Here is a 24089-nt window from a genome sequence, read left to right as displayed (position 1 = left end):
ACTGTGTCAACTCTATTCTACTCACTCCAAATTTTCTTTCACTCAAAAGAAATTTCGGTCTGGAAAATGTAATGGCAATTTAGTTTGAACATGTAGTTCTTGTCTTTGGGATTGTAATTTGCTTATGTCATTATTTGAAATCATTTTGCTATATATTATTAATTGTTTGTTCAGTTTGAGAATTGCTTTGTTTGATTAACTTGATAGTAATTGTTATTATATCAACTTCGTTCTTATCACTCAGATTTCAAATTTAAATCTTAGTATAAAATTTAATATAGATTTATTCGTAGTCAATATAAAATTTAATATAGATTTGCAATTTTAATTTGGTGAATTTCGTCAAGATAGATGACTAGTCATTAATTATTATATATGTGAGTGTTCATATAAAATTGATATTTATAATAAATAATATGAATTTTAATGTAAATTTAGTAAAATAGGATAGATACATAACAGTGATATTAATAGTGAAGGCCACGAGTTTTAATTTTGATAATGGATGAAACAAATTTTATTGATATACAAAACAACAGAGATAAAAAGTGTGTATTGTTAGAATAGAAAATGAGACCCCACTTTATAAAAGAAAAAACACCTATCAGAATAAAAATAAAAAACTCTCCGACTATACACCAAATTTTGTGCTATTGTAAAAAATTTATGAGACATATAATCAAAAATAGTGTAAACTTTAAATTTGGTGTAAATTGTTGAAGTAAAATTACTTTTTGGTATGGTTTTTTGAGTATGAGTTTAGTGTAAATAGTTGGAGATATTGGTCTTACACCAAACTTAAACTCGTTTTTTTAGTCAGTATATGTTACACTAAAGAGTAGCTTTACTCCGAACCATTTAAAAAAAAAATCCAAAAATGAGTTTGGTTTTGTGTGTCTGATTAGAGATAATCTAAGTGGGTTAGTTGACGTTACTATACTTATTATTTTGTAGTTACTTATGCTTTTGAGATGCTAGTATAACAAATTAACAAGTTCATAAAAAATTAAGTCAAGCATATAACCATTATTTATTACTAGTTCTAATCAGTAATAAACTGAGAGGGACAAATAGAAATTACATACTACAAGAAAATAAAATAGTATAGTACTTACTGTATTTTATTGAATTGATTAGAGTTACTGATATAACTCAAATTAAGCCATGATTTTATTGGGCTTGTTATGTAAATGCAATGATTATATCTCTCTTAATCAAATTTCTCAAAGATGTGAATGTGATGAGATAAAATTGATGATTGTAACCCAACGATAAACAATAAACATCATTTCCTGAACTAATTATGTAAAAAAGTTTGGATTCCATTTGCTTAGCGTAATCAATCGATCATTTGGATCGTATTAATTAGTACGTGATTCTAATTATTGTCCTTGTTATTGACATCTTAATTTCACATTCGTCCATTTAGCTTGGTTAGATGTCTAACTTGTGAACATCTTTAGCATATTTTTTAATATATTATTCGAGATTGAATTGATCCAAATTTACTTGAATTATATCTTTTTTGTATGGTGATAGTCATACCTATGAGTATTTTATTCAATCGAACAAGACACTTTTTCTAAACCACCGAAACGAACTGCGGTGTAAAAGCTTGTCGAGAAAAATAGTAAGTCCAGAATTGATTCATAGCTACATTATGATAATAAATCAATTCTCATATTCAATTATCGGAAAGTAAAGTATCATTAGACTCAACAAGTCAGATCAAAGATTGTTAAGATTCAATTTTTCCTATTTTTGAGTATCTAGTTTTATTGTCCATGTTTACTTCTTATTTGCAAAAAATTAAAGGCTTCTCACTATTTTGAATATTAAATTTTCAATCAAGATAATTTAATTGTCTTCCTCTTTTAAATTTGTTACCTTGATATAATACTAGTCCATTTTACGTTTTAAATTCATCCCGTTTTGGGCTGCAATTTCTGGGCTTTTACGCTCCGCGAATCATTGTTGAGCCACGGAAAATATAAAATTGAGTATAAAATAAAAATTAAAAAATTTTCGACACTACAACATGAGATATATCGCTTGATTGAACACACGAGAAATAATCGACACTCAGAATATTCGCTCACGAATTAAGTGTTTGTTTTATTTCGTTTGTAAAATTCGTTTGTTTTATTTCGTTTGAAAATTTTTTTTTGGACTACATTTAAGTGACAAGTAAAATATTGGGCGTGACTATATTAAAGCTGTAACATTTTAATTTAAACAACAATAAAAAATACTCCCTCCGTCCCCGAATAAGAGTTACTAATTTCCATTATGGGTCATCCCCAATTAAGAGTAGCACTTCACTTTTACCATAAATGGTAAGTAGGTCTCATATTTCACTAACTCATTTCACTTACACTTTATTATAAAACAATGGGTCCCACATTCCACCAACTTTTTCAACCAACTTTTCTTTACATTTTTTAAAACTCGTGTCTGGTCAAAGTGCTACTCCTAATTGGGGACGGAGGGAGTACTATGTAAAGACGAATAAAATTTAAACATCAAACACAAACACTGAGAGAGATATCAAAGCAACAAATCTACGATAACTTGAAGGCAGAACTAATCAGCTCCCAAAATTTGCACCACATTTATTTAGTAACAATGAGAGGCTAAGTCCATAATTTAAGTACCATAATTTAAGTAGCAGAAATAAAACCATAATTCAAAAAGATGTCCTCCAACAAGTAGTCTGATAGCATCTTCATCTAACAAGCAGGTAGGCACGAAGGAGGGCTCTTTTTAGGAGGCAAACCCCATTCCTTTGATTCAGTTAAATTCGAACGCTTTTCCATTCTTGAAGGCGAAAGAGGCCCCAGCCGACGAATGCGTCTCTTTGGTACAGGAGATGGCGGCATAGAAAAAGGGGAAAAAATGACATGGAAAAAACTATAAAATCAGTTGAAGAAGCGGTAAAATCTTCGATACATTGATATAATGATATAATCTCTGTAATATAACTTGGATAGCAAAACGAAGAAGGCGGTTACCTGGCTACCACTTTCATGGCGCGGAACGCAAATTTGGTGCATGATGAGAGGACTTTAATTAGCTGAAGGTGTGAAGACAGTCAGACAGATACCAGGAGCATGCTATCTTTATGAAACAGATCTATGATATTGGCTAGCTTTATGAAACATGAAAGGCAAACAAACTTGTAAATTTGCATACTTAGAGTCTGTTTAGAGTTAAAAGTCTGCAATCTGCATGACTCGAAACAAAATCCGGAAAGTTTGAGATCCTCTGTTTAAAAAAATATACTGAATTGAAATAAGAAATAAAAAAATGTAACAAAATAATGACTTCATTATAAACTGACTCTCCTTATTTATGAAAGATATCAACATAATAAAGCAAAAAAACTACCTTATTCCAACAGATAGAGGCCAAATTGGTACAAGCTGCAGTATTAGGTTCCATAAAGATAAAAACTGTTGCAGCTTCTTTCGCCTTCGCTTCAACATTTCCTCCAGTATTACTTTCCATCTTTGACAGCATTTTATCATCCTTGGTTAAACCATCCATCTTAAAACCAGATTCAGAAACAGCTTTTATATTCTCAGGTTGGAGAAGTTTTCTGTTTGCCGGAGAACTATCAATTCTAGTTCCGTCAACCATAGCCTTATCTAACTTTGACTGAAAACAGTAAGAAAGTTGTGCATTATATAACCTAGAGAGAGGGAGAGAAAAGTTTCGGAATTATGATCATAATCATTACATTTTCACAAAGCAATAAATGGTTATTTGAGGAAAAATGTCAGTTAAGAATTCTTAATACAGATGGTAGTGAGGGATCTGTTTTGAGAGTATCTTAATTGATGTGTAAAGAGTTGATATGAAATGCCAGAACTGGCAATATTTTTTTGTTTCGTTTAGCATGTTTTCACTTTTCAATTACATTAACAAAACTCCAAAGCACAATGTAAATCTAGAAAAAGATCTGATAAGACTATCTCTCACCTCATTTTTGCTTATAACCTCTGACAACTTGGTTGGCACAAGATTGAGTATCATCATTCTGTCACAGTTTGCCTGCTCAGTATGACCGCCTGCAGACGAAAAAATCACATGATAACAATCTCATGATCATCAGAAAGAAGGTTGCTACAAACTTCTAGTACATTAAGGGAACAGTTAAACTGGTGTTTGTTCTTAAGATGTGTTTAGAGGGTTCACTTCAAGTTAAACTTTATCTGGTTTGATATAATTCCAGAAATCCCACACACAGATATCAAGTCAAGTCTTGATAATCATACCTTCAGCCTTTTTATCAGCAACCTCTGCAGAACGGGGAGTAACAATAATGACCTATAATTAGACAAGCAAACCTTTTGAAAAGAGCAAAACAAAAACTATTTCACTGTCCACCATATTACACATCTCTGAATAATCATAGTATTCATACACCACATCCTGCCATTCATATATACGGAAAACTTAAATTACCCAAAAAATGGAAAAACCAAAGTGAAGATACTACCAAGAACCGTCCAAAAGACCACAACAAACACATACACAGGGTTTGTTTAGAGACAGAAGTGGTATTATGTAAGCTATAGATCATGGACAGAGCAGGAAATTAAAAAGATAAGTGACACATAGTATATAGTTAACGAACAATGTTTGGACTATTTGTTCAAAGAAGAGTGGTTAGCTTGGATTCTGGAGGAGTGCTTTAATACAGATGGTAGGGAGGGATCTTATATGGAAGTGTCTTCACTGATGTGTAAAGACTTGTTATGCAATAGCAGAACTGGCAGTTTTTTATTTTGTTTCATCGTTTATCTTATGATTATCTATAATAGCATGTTTTCAACACCCCCATCCCTAGAAGGATCACGATAGGAATCTAGGAAAAGATCAAATAATACTATCTCTCACCTCACATGCAAGCCTTGAGCACAATGACGACATGGCTGTCAGAAGACTCCGACCTACAAGAAAATGCACTTCATAAGAATTTCAGTTTAATTGCACAAAATCACATAGTAACCAATTCTCACATTCATCGGGTTGCTGCAACTTGTACCACATTAAAGGAAAGGTTGTTGAATATAATAAAAAAAGTGCAATGGTGTTTTACATGGTGTATGTTCTTAAGATGCATTTAGAGGATTAACTTGATGTATCTAGGGGGTTAACTTCAAGTTAAATGTTACCCTGTTCATCAAACTGTGGCATAGCAGCTTCAAAGAATCTTATACTCTTCTTTAGGGCATCAAGATCTGCTTGTTCCAACTCAATATATCGTGCACAACGTATAATTCCCTGCTAACAAACACAGAGAAGGAAAAACTGTAAGTAGAAATCAAATGAAACAAAGCACTGTTAATTTTAACTTATATCCAATGATACACTGTTTTAGTTAGAAATTTTTTTTTTGCAGCAATCAGCCTGATAAAATAATTCTCTTATAAGCATAATTCTGACAGTTAATAAATGAGAACGAAGATATATGTAAAGTTTAGGATTCAAAACACCCCCAAATTGCATTTGTAGTCCACATCCTGATGCAACACATTTCTGCGGCTAACCATTATAATTCCTTTCATAATCTGTTCCTAATTGGTGAATTCCACACGAACAACTTCCATCACCTTTAGCTTCCAAAAGAGAGTGCAATTGCTTCACTACAACTATTAATTTTGTTCTGATTTGCCATCTAATACTGCAGATCCGGTTCATAAACAACCACGTTTTGCAGGAATAGTGAGGTTGGAATGCATAATGATCGTTACCTGGTGATCAAGCAGTCCGAGATTCTGGAGAGCTTCCATCTTTGCGACGCAGAATTTCTCAAATATTTTACGAGAACGAGAAAGCGATGTCGTTAGCTAAACCAGCTTGCTCTTGCTCATGTTATGAATATATAACAGTCCCAATGCACTTGACCAGTGTCAAATTTTTATGCTACTAAACAAAATAAAATATTAAAATAATACTACAAATAATTATAAAAATATAAAAAAATAAGAAAATAAAAATAGTACAATTTGGATGAACATAAAACATGATATAGTAATTAGTTGGCGTACTTAGTGAGAAATGAAGTGAAGTGGAAAAAAAAAATCAGAGAAAACGTAGAGTAATTGGCATCAATTTTTATAATTTTAAATAAATAAAATAACAAATTGAATTTGAAAATTACTAAATATAAAATGAAAAATATGAATAATTAATTTCAGAGAAGCGCCTGCCGCGATCCATCCCATTTCCGATCCGGCGGTTAAGAGCACTCCCAATGGTCTCCATTATTTCTCCCTTATTTCTCCCTAACTCCTGCCACATCAGCGCCACATCAGCACCAAAATTTATCCCCATTTTTTAGCCAACTTTTAGCCAACTACTCCAATGGTTTCTCCCTTATTTCTCCCTTATTTCTCCCTAACTCAACATTTCATTTTTACATCATCATTTTTAATATTGTTTAATTTTCCCTACAAATGTGTTTAATAAATAGATTTATAATGAACAATTCATCGTTGTATTAATCATTGGAAAATATAATACAACGAGAAAAAAAAACTAAAAATAAAAAACATAAAAAACAAAGATTTAAAAAAACAAAGATTTAAAAAAAACTACAAATAAAAACTATAGAAAACAAAGATTTAAAAAAACAAAGATTTAAAAAAAACTACATATAAAAACCATAAAAACAAAGATTTAAAAAAAAAATAAAAAAAAATAAAAATAAAAATTATCGCCGAATCGCGCCCACAGTGGTCGGCGATGATTCGGCGATAAATCGGCGATAATAAGGGAGTTGGCGATAATAAGGGAGTTTTATCGCCGAATTATCGCCGAATTCACTCCAACGCTCGGCGATAATCCGGCGATAATCGGCGATTTTTCGCCGGATTTAACGCCGACCCATTGGGAGTGCTCTAAGCTTGCCCCAATTTCCGTCGCGCTCCTTTTCTTCGACAAACACTCATCGGGAAAACCCCCAATTCACAATCTCCTCGCTTCGAAACTAAATAATTGTTTTGGCAGAGAATTTCCATAGGCGGAGAGAGATGGCGGCTGATCGTGAAAAACAGAGTAGAGCGAGGAAGAACAGAGATTTTGAGGGGATAGGAATTTCACGTGTGGAGATTCTTCATTGCTTAAACCGCGTCGCGCGGGACCCACTAACGACTACTGTACCCGCCGCAACACTTTTTTGTGTTCACACTTTACAATCTCATTTGAATTTTGTTTAAATTTTTGTCTCTCTAATTAAAATTACTAAAAATTGGTTTGCTCTTATTTAAATTATCAGATATCTAAAATGTAAATATCATACAAAGCTAATAAGAATTTTCCAACAATCAACTTTTTCATATGTTTTTAAATAAAAAATATTGTTAAAAGATGATAATATGAGTTGTGAAATGTAAAACCTATTATTTCTAACAAGTGAAATTTTTCCTCAAAATAGCAATAACATCTGATATTTAATGATGATATTTAATGATGATGATGATCGAAGAGATTTATTTATGAAAAGTGTTTAATGAAGACGGGAATCATTTTGTTAAGAGGATACTACTATTATTGGGTAGTGATTTAGAGATATAATATCTCTATACCATAATACTCTTATGATTTTTTGTTATTAATATAATTTATATTGTGATTAATTTACTTTAACATTAAATATCCTTATTCAAATGCATATTTTTCGAAGATATATATTTCATTCTTGTCATGTCAATCTTATAGTGTAATTTTTTTGTTTTTCCTTTGTCCACTAAATCAATGTGTTCTATTTTTGTAAAGCAAAGAGGGCAATAAATTTAGTTTTTTGCATCAAATTTACGGAGTGGTGAGCGACCAGAGTAATAAATAGAGTTGGGTAAAAGGAGAAAAAAAAAAAAGAAAAAAATAACATTGACTAGATTTGCCAAAAATGTTAAGGCAAATTGACGCTGTGCATTCTAAAGTTTATAGTAATACTGTTAATTAGTCAAATTCAATTAAATTAATTAATAACTGTAATAATGAAAGTAAATTTTGAATGTAATCAACCAAACAATTTATCTAGAAATTACAGGATTAATATCACAACAAATATGAAGAAATTTGTTTAAATATTTATGTTATATTTATTGAATCAGCTTCTTTACTAGTATCAATTTTAATGTATCTTTTCTTCTTCTTTGAGAGCCATATATGGAAATTTATGTTATAAATATTTTTAATGCTGCGATGTGTGATTTTTTACTTTAGACTAAAAGTTTCAGCAATAGATGTCAACCAACTGTATTTGGTGTAAAAAAAGGGTTGTTTAATAAAGGTACCAACTGAAAATGGTTCAATGAAGGCCACTCGTCCACAAATTCCCATATATCAACTGTCATCCACTGTTGAGCCGCAAAGGCAACACAATCATTCGAAACGAATATATTTATGTACCAACCGTACAATTATGTGGGCCACACCACTATTTATTCAATTTTAATTCTTTAACTATTCAAGGATCCCACCAAACTCTATTATTCAATTTAAATATTTTAATTATTAAAATTATTTTCATAATATTAAAATATATTCAAAATACCCGAAATACTATTACAAATTATAAAAAAATTAAAAATTACAGAATTGATGAATCTTGTGTCTTCCTAATTGAAGACACAAGAACATGCTTGTATATATAGGCTACAAAATTAGAAATTGCAACCATAAACACAAACCTATCTATCTTAAGTAAAAATTGACATTGATGAAAAATATTGACTGATATCATTATTATTTGATGTAAAAATAAATATTCTCGATTTTTTATGGATTTTTAATTATTTTTTTATTTTTTATGGATTTTTTAAAAAATAAATAAATTTAACGTAATAAAAACACGCTCAATCACGCATGGGGCGATTGGGCATCACCGCCCAATTGAACGCTGCCACGTCGCCCTGCTCTTCGGCAATAGCACATCCGTGCCGACGACAAGAGCGCAACAACAAGCACAACGCCTACTCTTGCGGAAGAGCACTGATGCGAATGCTCTTAAGATCATCTATTAATGTATTTATTTTACTTAGAGCATCCTCAATGGTCCGGACTAGTGGTTGCCACATCAGTTTTTCATAGTCTGAATGATCCTCCTGCAGTGGTGCGGATTAGTGTCCGCTCCATCAAATTTTTATTTCATTTTTTTTATTTTCATATATTATAAATAGCAAATAGAAATATTCTTTCTGTCCCAACTAAATTGAGTCGTATTCCTCTTTAAGATGTCCCAACTAAGATGAGTCATTTCCTTTTTTAACAAAAACAAAACATCCAATCATTCTTACTTTATTCCACTATCTACTTTACTCTCTCTTTATCTTTCCTATTTTATTTCCCTATCCTACTTTTCAACACAATTTCTTAATCGATGTGGCCAAAAGTTATGTCTCAACTTAGTTGGGACGGAGGGAGTTCTAAATAAGATGCAAAACATACATTACTTAATTTTAAAAAAGGTTACAATGAAAATAATTAAAAGAGGTACAATTTCAACGACGACTACGTGCCCAAACTTCTTCAACCATGTCCGACATAAGTGCATGATGGGCTTGTTGGTAGCGCATGTTATCCCCTTTCCGTAATCTCTCATTGACTCCATATGGTAAACCTAGAGTGACCGGCAGGGTTGCATGACCAGCGCTCGGTCTGGCTTCGTTATCGGGCCAATCGGAAACTCTTGGACCTTCATCATCGATAATCATGTTATGCAAGATGATGCACGCGCTTGAAGCATACCGAATCCCGTTCCACGTCCTTCCGTGCAACCTTTTGCCGCATTGCAAATAAAGCTCTCTTCAGATTCGTTGGGCATGAGATGGAAAACTAGCCATCTCGGGTAAATGTCATCGGCTAAGTAGTACCCACATGATGCTCCTGTCCATTGGCAGTGAACTCCATAATCGGACCATTGCCAATGGATTGCTCAGTGAAGATAGACAACGTGTTCAGCATGTTGATGTCGTTGTTTAAAATAGCCACCCAGAAGTGAGCATGCCTGATCCAAAGACGGTAGTCAACGATGGCTTTAAAGGATCATCACCGGGTGCGTACCTTATACCCACTGGGGAATTGGCCTTTCCGCGTTGTCGGACAATTCTTCCACTCCTAGTGCATACAATATATGCTCTCTAGCATTCCAGGAAAGTCATGCACCTTCCATTAGGAATTGGCAATCAGTGGAATTCGGCTTGCGCAAATATGTGATGCCGAAGGCCTCCACCACGTACTCACAAAATTTTGTCAGTCACTCCCGCCTAGTTGATTCCCCGATGTGAAGATACTCGTCGAACATGTCCATCGTGATGTCGTAGGCCAACTGACGAAGCGCAACCGTGAACTTCATAAGCGAAGATAGCCCAGGCTTGTCGGCCGCATCTTGCAGCAACTGGAAGTACAGGTCGCGCCGCCCCTCCAATGTCTAAACAATGCGGAGAAACAGTTCTCGCCGCATCTTAAATCTCCTGGAAAAAACCATCGGTCTCCACCGTAGTTCATCGGCGAAATAGTCTTCGAACAGACGTTCATGAGCTACGTCATGCTCTCAGCGGTCATATGTCCAACGACAGATGGGCCTCAGGACCTTCTCTCCGACTTGTTTTTGCATTGCATGGATACCAGCAAGAATCTAGTCCGCTAAAGTAATCATTATCCGCTCCATAGCCCGAGAAAATAGAAAAGAGTATAAAATTAATAGTATCTTCAATGAAAGATGTATATAGAAAACTTATTGAGAAAATGAGAGATGTATATAGAAAACTTATTGAGAAATAACTACGTTCTCCATCTCAACTAAGTTGCGGAGATAATTTTTTTTATTTAATAAGTTAAGTAAAAATAAAATAAAATAGAAAGAGAGAATAAAGTACGAGAGATAAGAAAGAGTAAAATAGAAGATGATGTTTTTTTTTGTCAAAAGAAAATGACTCAATTTAGTTGTGATAGCCCGAAAAGTAAAACGAGTCAACTTAGTTGGGAAGAAGGAAGTTCTATATTTACCTTTTGTTTATAAATATCATTCTGTAATAAGAAAATATATTTGAGAAGACATTGTACATTCTTTAGTTTTAAGGAGATTTTTTTTTCTTTTAGGATTTAGGTTCTCAAAATATCAGTCCTCAGAATTGTGATTTATTTAATCAATCTGAGCCGTTCATTTATTTGTTTTTTCTTTATATATTTCCCTCCTATTCTATATTCAGAATTTCATTTTTCCAATTTTTTTTATCAATTATTTGTTTTTTCTTTATTTTTGTCCCACCTATTCTATATTCAAAATTTCATTTCTCTTTTTTTTTTCAGAATTTCTTTCGCCCTTCCCTGCGATGTATTTTTGTTTATTATCAGTCCTCGGATTTGATTTGTGATTTGTTTAATAGATCTGAGCCGTTCAATTTTATGTTTTTTCTTTATATTTATACCGTCTTTCTATATTCAAATTTTCATGTTTCCAATTCTAAAGTTCAAAATTCTTTTGTAATTCCATGGCTATTGTGTTTCGTGTTTCCAATTCTAAAGTTCAAAATTCTTTTGTAATTCCATGGCTATTGTGTTTCGTGTACTCTGTTTTCTGTTTTGGATTCCGTTTCATGTTTTGGCGCAAACTTTTCCTCCGCCTGGTTCCGGCCGCGGTAAGTCGGTCTCCGGCTCTGATCCTGATTCTCCTTCGCCTGTTACCCGCCGCGATGCTCCGTGTTCGGTTTCCGATCGCGCTCATCCTCCGACGGTTACCGATCGCGCTCATCCACCGATGGTTACTGTTCTCTCCACTCCCCCGCCGGAGGACGTTCCCGCCCCCGATAATATACCGCTGGTGACCGGTCCCTCCTCCGGTGCTATCCCGCTCACAATTGGCGCTGTGCGCTTTGATCTCCCGCCGTTTACTGGCTCCCACCTCTCTGCACGCCGCGGCCATCTGGGCCCGGCTCCTCAGGCTAAGGACCATTCAAGAAAAGGCTTCTCACTTCTTCTACGCCGCCAGTTCACCGGTTGATTCATTCCGACTCGGCGTCGTTCCTCCCACGCCTGCTTCCGGCTCCGGCGCCAATGCTCCCATCAAATATCTTAATACCATCAAATATTCAGAATTTACATATTTCACGTCATAAGCAACATATACGGATCATATAATATCACTGATTAATGCACACAGTATTATACATGCAATCAACATAGACTTAATTTAGGAGCTAAGAACCAGTGTAAAATCTACTATTTTTATACTTATTTTGAGTTTACCACTTTCTGCATAGTATCAATTTTGTAATTTAAGCTGATCAATATATTCCCCTGCATATTAGTCAAATCGTACTAGTACCCCTAAGCTTATAAATACGAACTTCTCGACAATTCTCATAGGCCACTCTAATTTACTTGTTATAATCCAATTGATATTTTGGTTATTTATAAATCATTATCATTATTAATAATTATACTTCACATAACCAATAACTTCTACTCAAACACTCCTTAATGTCAACAAACTACATTTTCTTTCACTATACTTAATCACAATCTTTTAAACATATCTATATAATCAAAACATACCATAAAAATTTCATAATCATTAATATTCAAATAATCATTTGTATTTACTCTCTAATTAAATTTTTATATGAAGGATGACAATCGTACCTTGAGAATTGAGATGCTTAGCCAATTCTCAAATCAAAGATGGAGGGACCGAGGCCCCAAAATGAGAGACTAGCTAGCTATATATTAAGATGTCCAATCCTCTAGAATTTTCTATACTTTCTTCTTTAGGAACTTTTTTATACTTTCTTCATACTTCCAGAATATTCATATTTAAAGAAATTATCTCACATTTAGTGACTTTTCATTTCTCTCAAACTTCTAAAAGATTATTTCATTATTATTATATTTTTGTTTAGATCACATGGAAAACACACGAACATATCTATCTTTGTTTAATACATTTACTAGTTTTGAGTTGGTAATAATTATTTAAATATTTCCATGTCCTATAGGTATCGTCCGCATATACCTAAGCTTATGGGTATTAAATTAATTTTAATATTATGATGTACTTCAATGCACATCATATTCATAATTTATTTAAATACATGACACCTACATACACACACAAATACTATATTTCTATTATATTTTCAATACTGATTTTTTTCATTTATTAAATAAAAATAGTTTTAGTACTAAGTTTTTGGACATTCCTTAGAAATCTATCAAAATTATAATCCACTAATTAATGAAATATCAATGTAAATTCTCATCATCTTAATCCATATCTCCATTCAATCACTTGCTGCCTATACAATCATAAACTAAAATATACGTACAACTTTAATTACTATCATTTTGATACTATATTTTAAACCCAAGTAGCCTGAACTGGGCTTTAACTTTAGTTTTATGAATATCCGATCTAATCTAAAACCGAAGTAGCCAGAACTTAGAGCAAGAATAACGCTACTGGGCCGGGCCGCAACTCGCGAGTCCCGGCCCGATTTCAGCATTGGAGGGGGGAGAGTCACGGCCCGGGACGGTCCCGGGGCCGCAGTTCCGTCCCTGGGCCGCTCCCGGGGTCCGACCCGGCTCAGGGTATATGCATCGGGATGGGCCGCAAACCCCCAAAAAATTTTTTTTATTTTTTTTTATTTTTTTGCCATTTTATTATATCCATTTCTTCAACATTCTTCCACCAATTTCTCCATTTCTATCCTCTAAATTATTTTAATATTTTTTCTAGGATGTAATTTTTATTTTCTAGGTCTTAATAATTTTTTTTTCTAGGATTTGTAAAAATTTTTCCTCGGATTTTTAATTTTCTATTTTTCGACTGTACAATGAATTTTCCCGGTTTTAATTGTTCAAATTCTATTTTACGAATAAAATATGTTATAGTTGTGAATAGTGCAAATGAATAGTTGTGGCCTGAGTTGTGGCCCGAGTTGTGGCCTGCGGGATTAATGGAGTTGTGGTCTGGAACCCCTAATTTGAGGGAATGATGACGTGGAGGGGACTTGCGGCCCAAATCCGGGCCAGGGTTATTCGTGCTCTTATTGTAACTTTATTTTTTATTAACCCAAGAAGCCCGAACTCGGCCCAAGTACATTATTACGTTCATGGGCCGTGGGATCAAATCGATGCCCGACCTGTTCCATTATTAATTATTTCTTGTGTATGTACTTCCTCCATCTTAACAAAGATGAACCTTCATTAATGACACAGAATTTTATATAATTTTATTTTATATAACAAATAAAGATAGTACAGTAAAAGACGTGAAATAAAATAGTAACAAAAGTGTCTCCATTATTTTTAATAATGTGTTATTTTGATTAGGATAAATTAAAATAAAAGTTAGTTATTTTCAATAGGATGGAAGAATTATTAGATTAGTTATATAAAAGTAAAAATTTATCATTAATAGTGAACAACAGGGGCATCCTCTGCCAATTATCAATGTAAAATAATATTTTATCTGTACGATTAAAAATAAAATATTTTTATTTTGAATTGTCTCATCTAATAACGTAATGTTACTTTTTTTTTATTATTATTTTATTCTCTTTATTAACTCATAATACAATCCCATATAAAATCTCTAACATCCAAATATTTCATACTCTATTTATTAAAATAGAGGGAGTACACCGTATATATTAATCTCTCCGCCTTATCAAGATGATTACTTTTTTTTTTATCTCAATCAAAATGATCCCTTTCTAATTTTGAAAATAACCTCCTCTCTCCCGTCTTGTCATTAAAATATTCAATTATCTTTTTTTTCTCTATTTTATTTCATCTGACAATACTTGTCACCGAGTAGATCAGTTATTGACTTGTAATTAAAAAAATGGAAGTTCTCGATTATTTACATAGATGAAATAAAACACGAGATTGAAACACGATGGTTGTTAGCTTAGTAACTAAGCTTGGTTTGGCACAACCAATGCCAACCCTTAGTTGAACGACACAATGTCGTTTAGCAAACAAGCGAGGCTTGCCACAGATGAACCTCCCACTGAAACCGCTTGTCGAACCGTCTCCCTAAACTCTCCCACTCTTCTCGCCATCTCTTTCCTCTCATGGCTCTCCAAATCCATGAATTCCTTCACGAGCTTGGCAATTTCCCCGCTCATCAGTATTTCCCCGAACGCCAAACCCTCCTTAGCATCCACCCCGATCTTCCAATCCTCGATCACATGTTTCCGAATTGTGGTTTGGTCCATCATTATAGGAAAGCAAATCATCGGCACCCCACTGAAAATACATTCCATAGTCGAATTCCATCCACAGTGCGTCCAGAACCCCCCAACAGAAGGATGGCACAACACCTTGAGCTGCTCACACCAAGGCACGACTCTCCCGGCCTCCCCACACCGCTCTTGCAGCCGCTCCGCCTCCCCACGAGCCACCCACAAGAACCTCACGCCACTCGCTCGTAGTCCATCTGCAACCTCGTCCATCTGGGCTTGAGAAACGTGGTGAAAGCTCCCAAACGAGACGTACAAAACCGAGCTTGGTGCTTGGGAGTTCAGCCAGTTAAAGTAGTGGTGAGGATCACTTTCATTGGCTGAGAAAGTCGTAAGAGTTTCAAGATTGAGGTAAGGTATGGTTGGACCAAAAGTGTATATTGGAAATGCGAGGTCTTGCATTAGGGCTTCTATTGCTTGGGATTCCAGCTCGTGGATTGAAGAAATCAATAGGCATTGAGCTTTTGATATATTAGTGAAAAGTTGTAGTGCAAAATCAAGAAGGCGTTGATCTTCCATTGAGGCGATTGATGGAAGATCTGCGAGGCGGATTGAGTCGATCCCCGGGATGTAATTAATCCGTTCGTCCCATGTTTCTAGTTTCACATGACAACTTATAATCAGCTTATTAGCAATTAACACAAAATGTAATAAAGAAAAACTTTAAATATATACTACTAGTCTACTACGGAGATGTTTGGTTGTCAAGATTAAATTTCATGATTAAATGTGTACCATATTTGGTTCATAAAATTAAATCCTACAACTTAATCCTAGATGGATTGTCTTATGATAATTAGTCATAGCTTCCCCCTCCGACTAAAATAATGCCACAACTTAATTTTAGATGGATAGTCTCATGATATTAGTCATGGCAACCGAATGCCACCTACTATTAGTAGTTTTTAAACTTTTTTGATACGTAGTACTCATTAAGAAATGGTAAAATAGTTTAATGAAGTTAGAAAAAACATTTTTTTTTTCTTGAATTTTCTTATGTATAAAAAACGAGATAAACCCACAAAATAAATGATCAATACATACATCTATCATCTATGGAGAAGGTAATATATGAAATTGAAACATTTACATTAGCAAAAGGTTGACCCCACACACCATTAAATATACATAAATTAATAATTATAAATAATACTACTTAAAATATTTTCCAATTGTTTTATCTTAATAATTCATCGATTGTTTAAAATAATTATCACAATACATAATAAATATTGTAAATTTATCAGAAAAATCACAAATTTTAGTCAAATTATTTTATATCAACCACTTTTAAAAATAGCTATAAAATCATGGATTTGAACACTTTCCCCAATTTCATGTGACGAAATATTTTGATTTCTTATTTGTTTTGAGGCACACGATTTTAAAATTCATAATATGGTTGAATTATTTGGTATGAGATGGTTTCTTCTCTTTGTGCGTGTGTTGAGATGGTTTCATCCTAATAGATTTTTCACATATCTCACTAAATACAATTTCAACTAAACTAGATTTATAGAAAATTTGAAAAAATACTAAAATTCATGATTTTTACTTAGTTGATTTTTAAACTGGTGGAACCAAGGAGTAGAATCTAAAAAATCACGTTTTCTTGAATCTGCCCTGATAAATATGCAAATTTATGGATGCATAAAATGAGCATAATTACTGAAAAGGGCTCACCAGATGAGTGAAACGGGTGATGGCCATTCCGCTTGAGAAGGTCAAAATGGTAAAACACCGAAAACACCGAAGCCGGCATAGGCCAGAGCGACGCCACCGGAATATTCCTCCGATTCCCAAACTCAACCGCCCAGGGCAGAAACGTATCTCCGATCACGAAATGGATCGGGTCATCGAGCCGGTCCATCAGCCGCTCGAACGCCTCTCCCATCACTGTCAGCGTCGCTTCGATGAAGGTCATCATGTTGGCGGCGCGCTCCAGCTCCGACGGGAGCACGTTGGGGATGGTGGCGAAGCGGATGCTCCGCGGCTTCTCCTCCGCCCCGATCAAGCCCAGCCACTCCTCCGTGACGACGACGGTGATGAGGAGATCGGAGTTGGAGCTCGCCAGGAGCTTGCAGAGATTCATCATTGGGTTGACGTGGCCTCTGCCGGGATACGGCACGGCGACCACGTGGCGCTCTGTGATTGGGTCGGTACTCGCCGTCGGCGTCATGAGGTTTTTTTTATAAGTTCACAAACGGAGTACATTTATTTTTATATACTTATATATAAATATATTTTTTTACGTATTAATAGCATAATATTTCATGAGATTCACGCCGGCCTCGCCGGCTATATTCTATTACTGATAAAACAAATTTATGCAGTAATAGTTTATATGGTAGCTATAAAATTTATGTTCTAGTACATGCTTTAATACTAGGAATGATCGCAAACTCTCAATATTATACAAATTCCAAATAATCATTTGGACCATTAGAAATTGACATAAAAATTTTGAAATTTTACACTATGTTGTTGTGTTGACAATGTATTGAAAAGTTTGGATATAGTATTTGCATTTTATCACTACTTTGTATTACTAATACGGAGTACAATTTAGGGCTTAAATGTTTTTACATTATTAAAATGTACTCTTTTAGTTCAGTAATTATTTTCGCTCGTGATGATGTGTTAGGACTTGAGTTTTTATTTTTTGTACTTTGATATTGTAGGGATCAGATCAGTCTAGATTCACTAATTACCGAGACCTCTTTGTTCTTGTACAAGAGAGCTCAGCCAAACTCTCAACCACGCGGCTGATTTTAACAAGTAATACAAACTAAGATCACTAGAATCTAGTTCTAACTATTACAAGACCTTGAAGCTACAACTCCAGCTTCAATTGTACTCAAATGTACCTGCACACTCAAGAAACAAGTCGATACTACTAAGAATGATCCTCTCGGATCTAAACACAAGATATTAACTAAAACACTAAAAGTAAGAACAAGATATCAAAGGATCTTGGCTCAGAACCCGCCACACAAACACAGATCTATTCGTCCAGAACTTAGATCCAAGGGAGCACAACTGGATTGGATAGAGTTAACCCTCAGACCACCAATACCACCACCGTGAAAGCCCCTCACACCAGATCAAGATCCACCGGACAAAAAACCTTCAATCACAAACCCTAGAGCTTCTCCAGAACTTAAGCAATCGAAGAGATTGCTTCACACCAGCACTCACAAAAGATCTTACTCTCAAAGAACTGAGAAAGATCACCAAGAGACAGCCGGAAGATCACCGGAGAAGAGAGGAGGGAAGAGAGAGAGTTCTCAGATTTTATAGAAGAGAGAGAGTGAGAATGTGTGATATGAAACGACTCAACAAAGCCAACACACACATAAGCCGTCTCAACCCTACATCCAACGATTAGGAGACAATCATCCAAAGAGAGGACACGTGGCAGCATCTGGTGAGAGGGGCTAAGTAATTGGGCTCAACCCAATTAATAATATCTGGGCTAGACAAATAAACACAGCCCAATAAGAGTCCACCAAATATCCAACATACTCCACCTTGGACTTTTATTCTGGGAAACCAATCAAGTGTTGTGGGCTAAGGTATTCTCATCATAGCCTACAAGGCAGATCCCTCAGCACCAAAGGACTAAGTCCACAAGCATTTTGGGAACTACCAGGTTGCCTTTAGACACCAGAGGGGCTGACACCCATTAGTCTAAAGGACTTCATGCCTCCAGTCACCTACCACCCTTACCACAGCAGATAAGGTGACTGAGGTCTTTCCCCCGGGACATGCAACCTATCCTAGATCAAAGTGCAAGAATTTTATGCAGAAAAGAAGTTTTTCTAAAGGTAAGGGCTTAGTTCCCATGTCAGCTGGGTTTTTATCAGTATGCACTTTATGAAGAAACACTTCACCTTTTTCTACAATATCCCTAATGTAATGAAACCTTACATCTATATGCTTTGTTCTATCATGAAAGACAGGGTTTTTACACAACTGTATAGCAGATTGAGAATCAGAGAACAACACAGGAGAGGATTTCACAAACTTAAGTTCAGAAAGTACTCCCTTTAACCATACAGCCTCTTTCATTGCCTCAGTGATGGCAATATACTCTGACTCAGTGGTGGACAGGGCCACAATATGCTGCAGCTGTGATTTCCAACTTATGCAAGACCTACACACTGAAAAAACATAGGAGGTTGTTGACTTCCTCTTATCTCTGTCATTAGCATAATTGGAATCCACAAAACCAGTTAGCAAGACACCATCATCACATTTAGAATAGCATAAACCATACTTAGCAGTTTGCTTCAAGTATCTAAGAAGCCATTTCAGAGCTTCCCAATGAACAGGACCTGGATTAGACATGTATCTACTAAGGCATGACACAGCATAGGCAATATCAGGCCTAGTGCTAACCATTAAGTACATGACAGATCCAATAGCATTAGCATAGGGAATTCTCTTCATAGCATCAATTTCAGATTGGGACTTGGGGCACAGATCTTTACTCAACATAAAATGAGCAGCTAAGGGCACAGAAGCAGGCTTAGCATCAAACATGTTGAACTTTTTCAGAATTTTGTACACATAAGGTTCTTGATGCAACACAAGAGTGGATGTATTTCTATCTCTATGGATATTAATCCCTAAGATTTTCTGAGCATCACCTAGATCCTTCATATCAAAATTCTCACTCAAGGAAGCTTGCACACCCTTAATGGTTTTCAAACATGGACCCATTATAAGCATATCATCAACATATAACAGAAGGAACACAGGCACAGAGTCAAGGTTCTTCACATACAAGCAAGCATCAAAGGTACTTCTAACAAAACCTAAGTTTTGCATACATGTATTAAACTTGATGTTCCACTGCCTAGGAGACTGTTTCAAACCATAAAGAGCTTTTTTCAACAAGCACACATGATTGGGAAACTTGGGATCAACAAAACCCTCAGGCTGTTTCATGTAAATGGGCTTATCAAGATCACCATGTAAGAAAGCAGTTTTAACATCCATCTGTTTCAATTCCCAATTAAAATGAGCACACAAGGCCAACATCATTCTAACAGTTGTGAATTTAACAACAGGAGCAAAGATTTCTGTGTAATCCACCCCCTCTTGTTGAGTAAAACCCTTTGCAACCAATCTGGCCTTGTACCTAAGGCCCTCCACCTCATTTTTCAGTTTATAAAGCCACCTGCAATCAACCACAGATGCACCAGGAGGCAAAGGTACAAGGATCCAAGTAAAGTTAATTTTCAGAGAATGCATCTCCTCCATCATGGCTTTATGCCACTGACTCCAGAATTTAGACTTAGTAGCCTGCTTATAGGTTTGAGGCTCATCACCATCAGATTCATAAACATTGAAAGCCAAATTTATAAGAGCAACTAAACCAACAAAGCCATCATATCTAGAGGGTTTACTAACATTGACCCTTCTAGTTCTATCTCTGGATAACACATAGTCCTGCAGGTTAGTGTTATCAATAGCATTTTGGATGCCACTAGGGCTATTAATCACATTCTGAGCAGGAGCAGGAGGAGATCTTCTAACAGGACTATCATGCAAGTTATGCATATTGTCAACAACATTTTGGGCAGGGTTATCATGCAGCACATTTGGTGTTCCTTCTCAGGTGTCTCACTAGGAGTATAGACTGGATAGGTGTTCCAGAATGGCTGCTCCACCTCACTTGGAGCACCAATTGGCTGCTCCACACCAGTGAGTGTATCTGTGGACTCCACCTCACTAAGAGGTTCATTGTCCACATCTTTTGGATCTGGGCCCAATGTCAGTCTTAAGCAGGGGAATTCATCTTCATTGAAGACAACATCCCTACTTATTATGACTTTGAACCCAGGTTCATCCCTTAGCCAGACTCTATACCCTTTGACACCCTCAGGGTAACCTAGGAAAACACCTTTCCTAGATCTAGGCTCAAGTTTGTCAGACTTATTATGCACAAAGGCAGTACAGCCAAAAACCCTTAAATGAGAAAAATCAAGAGGCTTGCCATAGAAAACATATTCAGGACACTGACCAACCAGAGGCACAGAAGGAGACCTATTTACCAGATAAGTAGCAGTTAACAAAGCCTCACCCCAAAACTTTTTTGACAATCCAGATTTAGAAAGCATGCATCTCACTTTTTCAAGTAAAGTTCTGTTCATTCTCTCAGCAACCCCATTTTGCTGTGGAGTATAAGGCACAGTTTTATGTCTTTTAATTCCAAAGCTATCACATAAATCATCCATCTGATTATTACAAAATTCCAGGCCATTATCAGTCCTAATAGCCTTAATCTTCTTACCAGTTTGAGTTTCAATCAAGATTTTCCAAGTTTTAAGTTTTTCAAAAACATCAGACTTGTGCTTCATCAAAAAACACCACACTTTTCTTGAGAAATCATCAATCACAGATAAGAAGTAAACACATCCAGAGTGAGAGGATACAGAGGCAGGACCCCAAACATCCATATGCAAATATTCAAGAATACATTTACTCACATTAGTAGGAGCAGGGGTATTAGGGAAAGAAACTCTGTGTTGTTTACCCAGCACACAAGAATCACAGAAGGGCAACTCACTTTGGACATCATTATCAGAAAGAAAAGCATGTTTTTTCAGGATACTCAAACCATTTGCACTTATATGACCTAGCCTATTATGCCACAACATGGTTCTATCAGTTTTAACAACATTAGCATAGGCTTTGTCACAAGCAAGAGGCACAGCATTGCACACATACAAGCCACACTTTTTCTGAGCTTTGAAAAGACACATAGAACCTCTGCAAATTTTCATGCAACCTTCCCCCCACTTCCCTCCCATACCCTCATTTTCAAGAGCAGTACAAGACATCAAATTATAGCATAGATCGGGAACATATCTGACATCCTTAAGGCTGAGCACATAACCATTTTCAAACTTCAAACACACGGTGCCAATACCAAGAATTTCACATTTCTTGTCATCAGCCATTGACACAAAAGTCTTAGTTACAGGTTTCAGCTCAGAAAACACCTCCTTAAAAGGACTTACATGATAAGTACATCCAGAGTCACACAGCCAATCATTTGATGTAAAAGGACATGCAGGGGAGGCATTAACAAATTGCAGATCATGTACCATAAAAACAGAGTCATTTACATTATCATAAGCAGCAACATTGACAAGGGTTTCAACCTGGGGATTGTTGTTAGGAAACTTATTCTTTTTAGGTTTAGTACACTCTCTCTTATAGTGCCCAACATCACCACAGTTGAAACACCTCCTATAGGTTTTAGGGTCCTTGCTTCTAGATCTAGACCTAAACTTTTTCCTAGGGTTTGAGGAATTACCAGAACCACTACTGGGCTCATTACCCCCTCTAGATTTAGACCTACCTCTAACATTTAACACCTTATAGGCATTCTTATCAGCAGCCCTTTTCCCTAAGTTCAAGTTCTTTGGATTTCAGGGAGCTAATAATCAGGTCTAGAGGAGCAGAGTCTCTACCATACTTAATGGCGGCCTTAACATCACTATAGGAGTCAGGTATGGCATTCATCAGGGCTATACTTGTGTATTCATCTATAGTTTTATCACCTGACCTCTTAATGTCCTGAACTAACTTCTGGAACCTATCCACATTGTCATCAATATCTTTAGCAAGGTCAAGCTTAAATTTAAACAATTTCTCAAGCAGATACATTCTGGAAGACATGGAGGTTTCAGTATACAGAGTATCAAGTAATTTCCACATTTCAGCAGCAGATTCCTCATGATCAACTTTCCTAATCACAGAATCAGATAGATTTAACACAATAGTAGCCCTTGCCAATTCATTCATCTCATCAATTTTATCCTGAGCAGTACCATCAGGCAAAGTACCATCAACAACTTTAAAAACTTTTTGTTGAATCAAAACACATTTCATTTTTTGTTTCCAAATAGCAAAATCATTTTTACCATTGTAAGGAACCACACCAACAGGTTGAGCCATTTTAGCAAGAAAATTTGCAAGAACACAGGAAGCAAGACAGAAATACACAGCCTTACACACCTGAAAGCACAGAGACATACACTAGCAAAGCAGGAGCAGACCAAAGGCTTTCACACAACAGAAAGGGACTCAAATCCTTGACTGTCACGAGCAAGGCTGGCCAAGGCTATCCCAGCTCGCAATCACTCACTTCTGGAGGGCGCAGGGGGTCACTTGGGCAGCACAAGATGCTTGGTGGTCAAGTGACTTGAGATCACAGAGAACCAGCGGAAGCAACACAGAGAAAAGAAAACACAGAAGTCCTAAGTCCTTGCCAAAGACTGTCTACCAGCAACAAAAGCCCAAACCTATAGTTGGCACTAGACAGGAATTAAACCAAGAAAGAGATTAAGCCAATTTACCAGAGTGAATCCCCTCTCGAAGGAGGATTCCACTTGCCCACCTCCTTAAGCGACTCGGCGTGCTAGACTAATCCCCCCGTGGCTCTGATACCACTGTAGGGATCAGATCAGTCTAGATTCACTAATTACCGAGACCTCTTTGTTCTTGTACAAGAGAGCTCAGCCAAACTCTCAACCACGCGGCTGATTTTAACAAGTAATACAAACTAAGATCACTAGAATCTAGTTCTAACTATTACAAGACCTTGAAGCTACAGCTCCAGCTTCAATTGTACTCAAATGTACCTGCACACTCAAGAAACAAGTCGATACTACTAAGAATGATCCTCTCGGATCTAAACACAAGATATTAACTAAAACACTAAAAGTAAGAACAAGATATCAAAGGATCTTGGCTCAGAACCCGCCACACAAACACAGATCTATTCGTCCAGAACTTAGATCCAAGGGAGCACAA

General features: G+C 35.8%; 1 protein-coding gene and 1 pseudogene across 4 annotated transcripts; both read right to left on the bottom strand.

Moving 5' to 3' along the window:
• Window positions 1–2545: 2545 nt before the first annotated feature.
• LOC125190887 (uncharacterized) lies at window positions 2546–7105 on the bottom strand. Of its 3 annotated transcripts, none has more exons than XM_048088302.2 (8): window positions 5760–7104; window positions 5181–5292; window positions 4903–4955; window positions 4278–4329; window positions 3982–4070; window positions 3388–3657; window positions 3012–3073; window positions 2546–2855 (listed from the first exon to the last, which is right to left on the bottom strand). In XM_048088302.2, the coding sequence occupies exons 1-8, from the start codon at window positions 5796–5798 to the stop codon at window positions 2795–2797; spliced, it is 738 nt and encodes a 245-aa protein (XP_047944259.1). In that variant the 5' UTR covers window positions 5799–7104; the 3' UTR covers window positions 2546–2794. The 3 variants fall into 3 exon arrangements, with proteins under 3 accessions (XP_047944259.1, XP_047944260.1, XP_088914479.1); XM_048088303.2 differs by having other exon boundaries at window positions 5181–5289; window positions 5760–7103; XM_089058353.1 differs by lacking the exons at window positions 2546–2855; window positions 3012–3073 and adding an exon at window positions 3080–3264 and having other exon boundaries at window positions 5760–7105.
• A 7858-nt stretch (window positions 7106–14963) lies between these two features.
• LOC125188769 (UDP-glycosyltransferase 87A1 pseudogene) lies at window positions 14964–17436 on the bottom strand (annotated as a pseudogene). The gene is made up of 2 exons (XR_016130821.1): window positions 16941–17436; window positions 14964–15853 (listed from the first exon to the last, which is right to left on the bottom strand). The product of XR_016130821.1 is annotated as a UDP-glycosyltransferase 87A1 pseudogene (transcript).
• Between the last annotated feature and the right edge of the window lie 6653 nt (window positions 17437–24089).

This window comes from Salvia hispanica, chromosome 5 (genome assembly GCF_029641045.1).
Source record: "Salvia hispanica isolate PSC_SH4W2 chromosome 5, Shi_PSC_v1, whole genome shotgun sequence".
In the NCBI taxonomy this organism is placed as follows: Eukaryota; Viridiplantae; Streptophyta; class Magnoliopsida; order Lamiales; family Lamiaceae; genus Salvia; species Salvia hispanica.
Note: the sequence above shows the minus strand (reverse complement) of the source record. Positions and strands in the feature narration are given on the sequence as shown.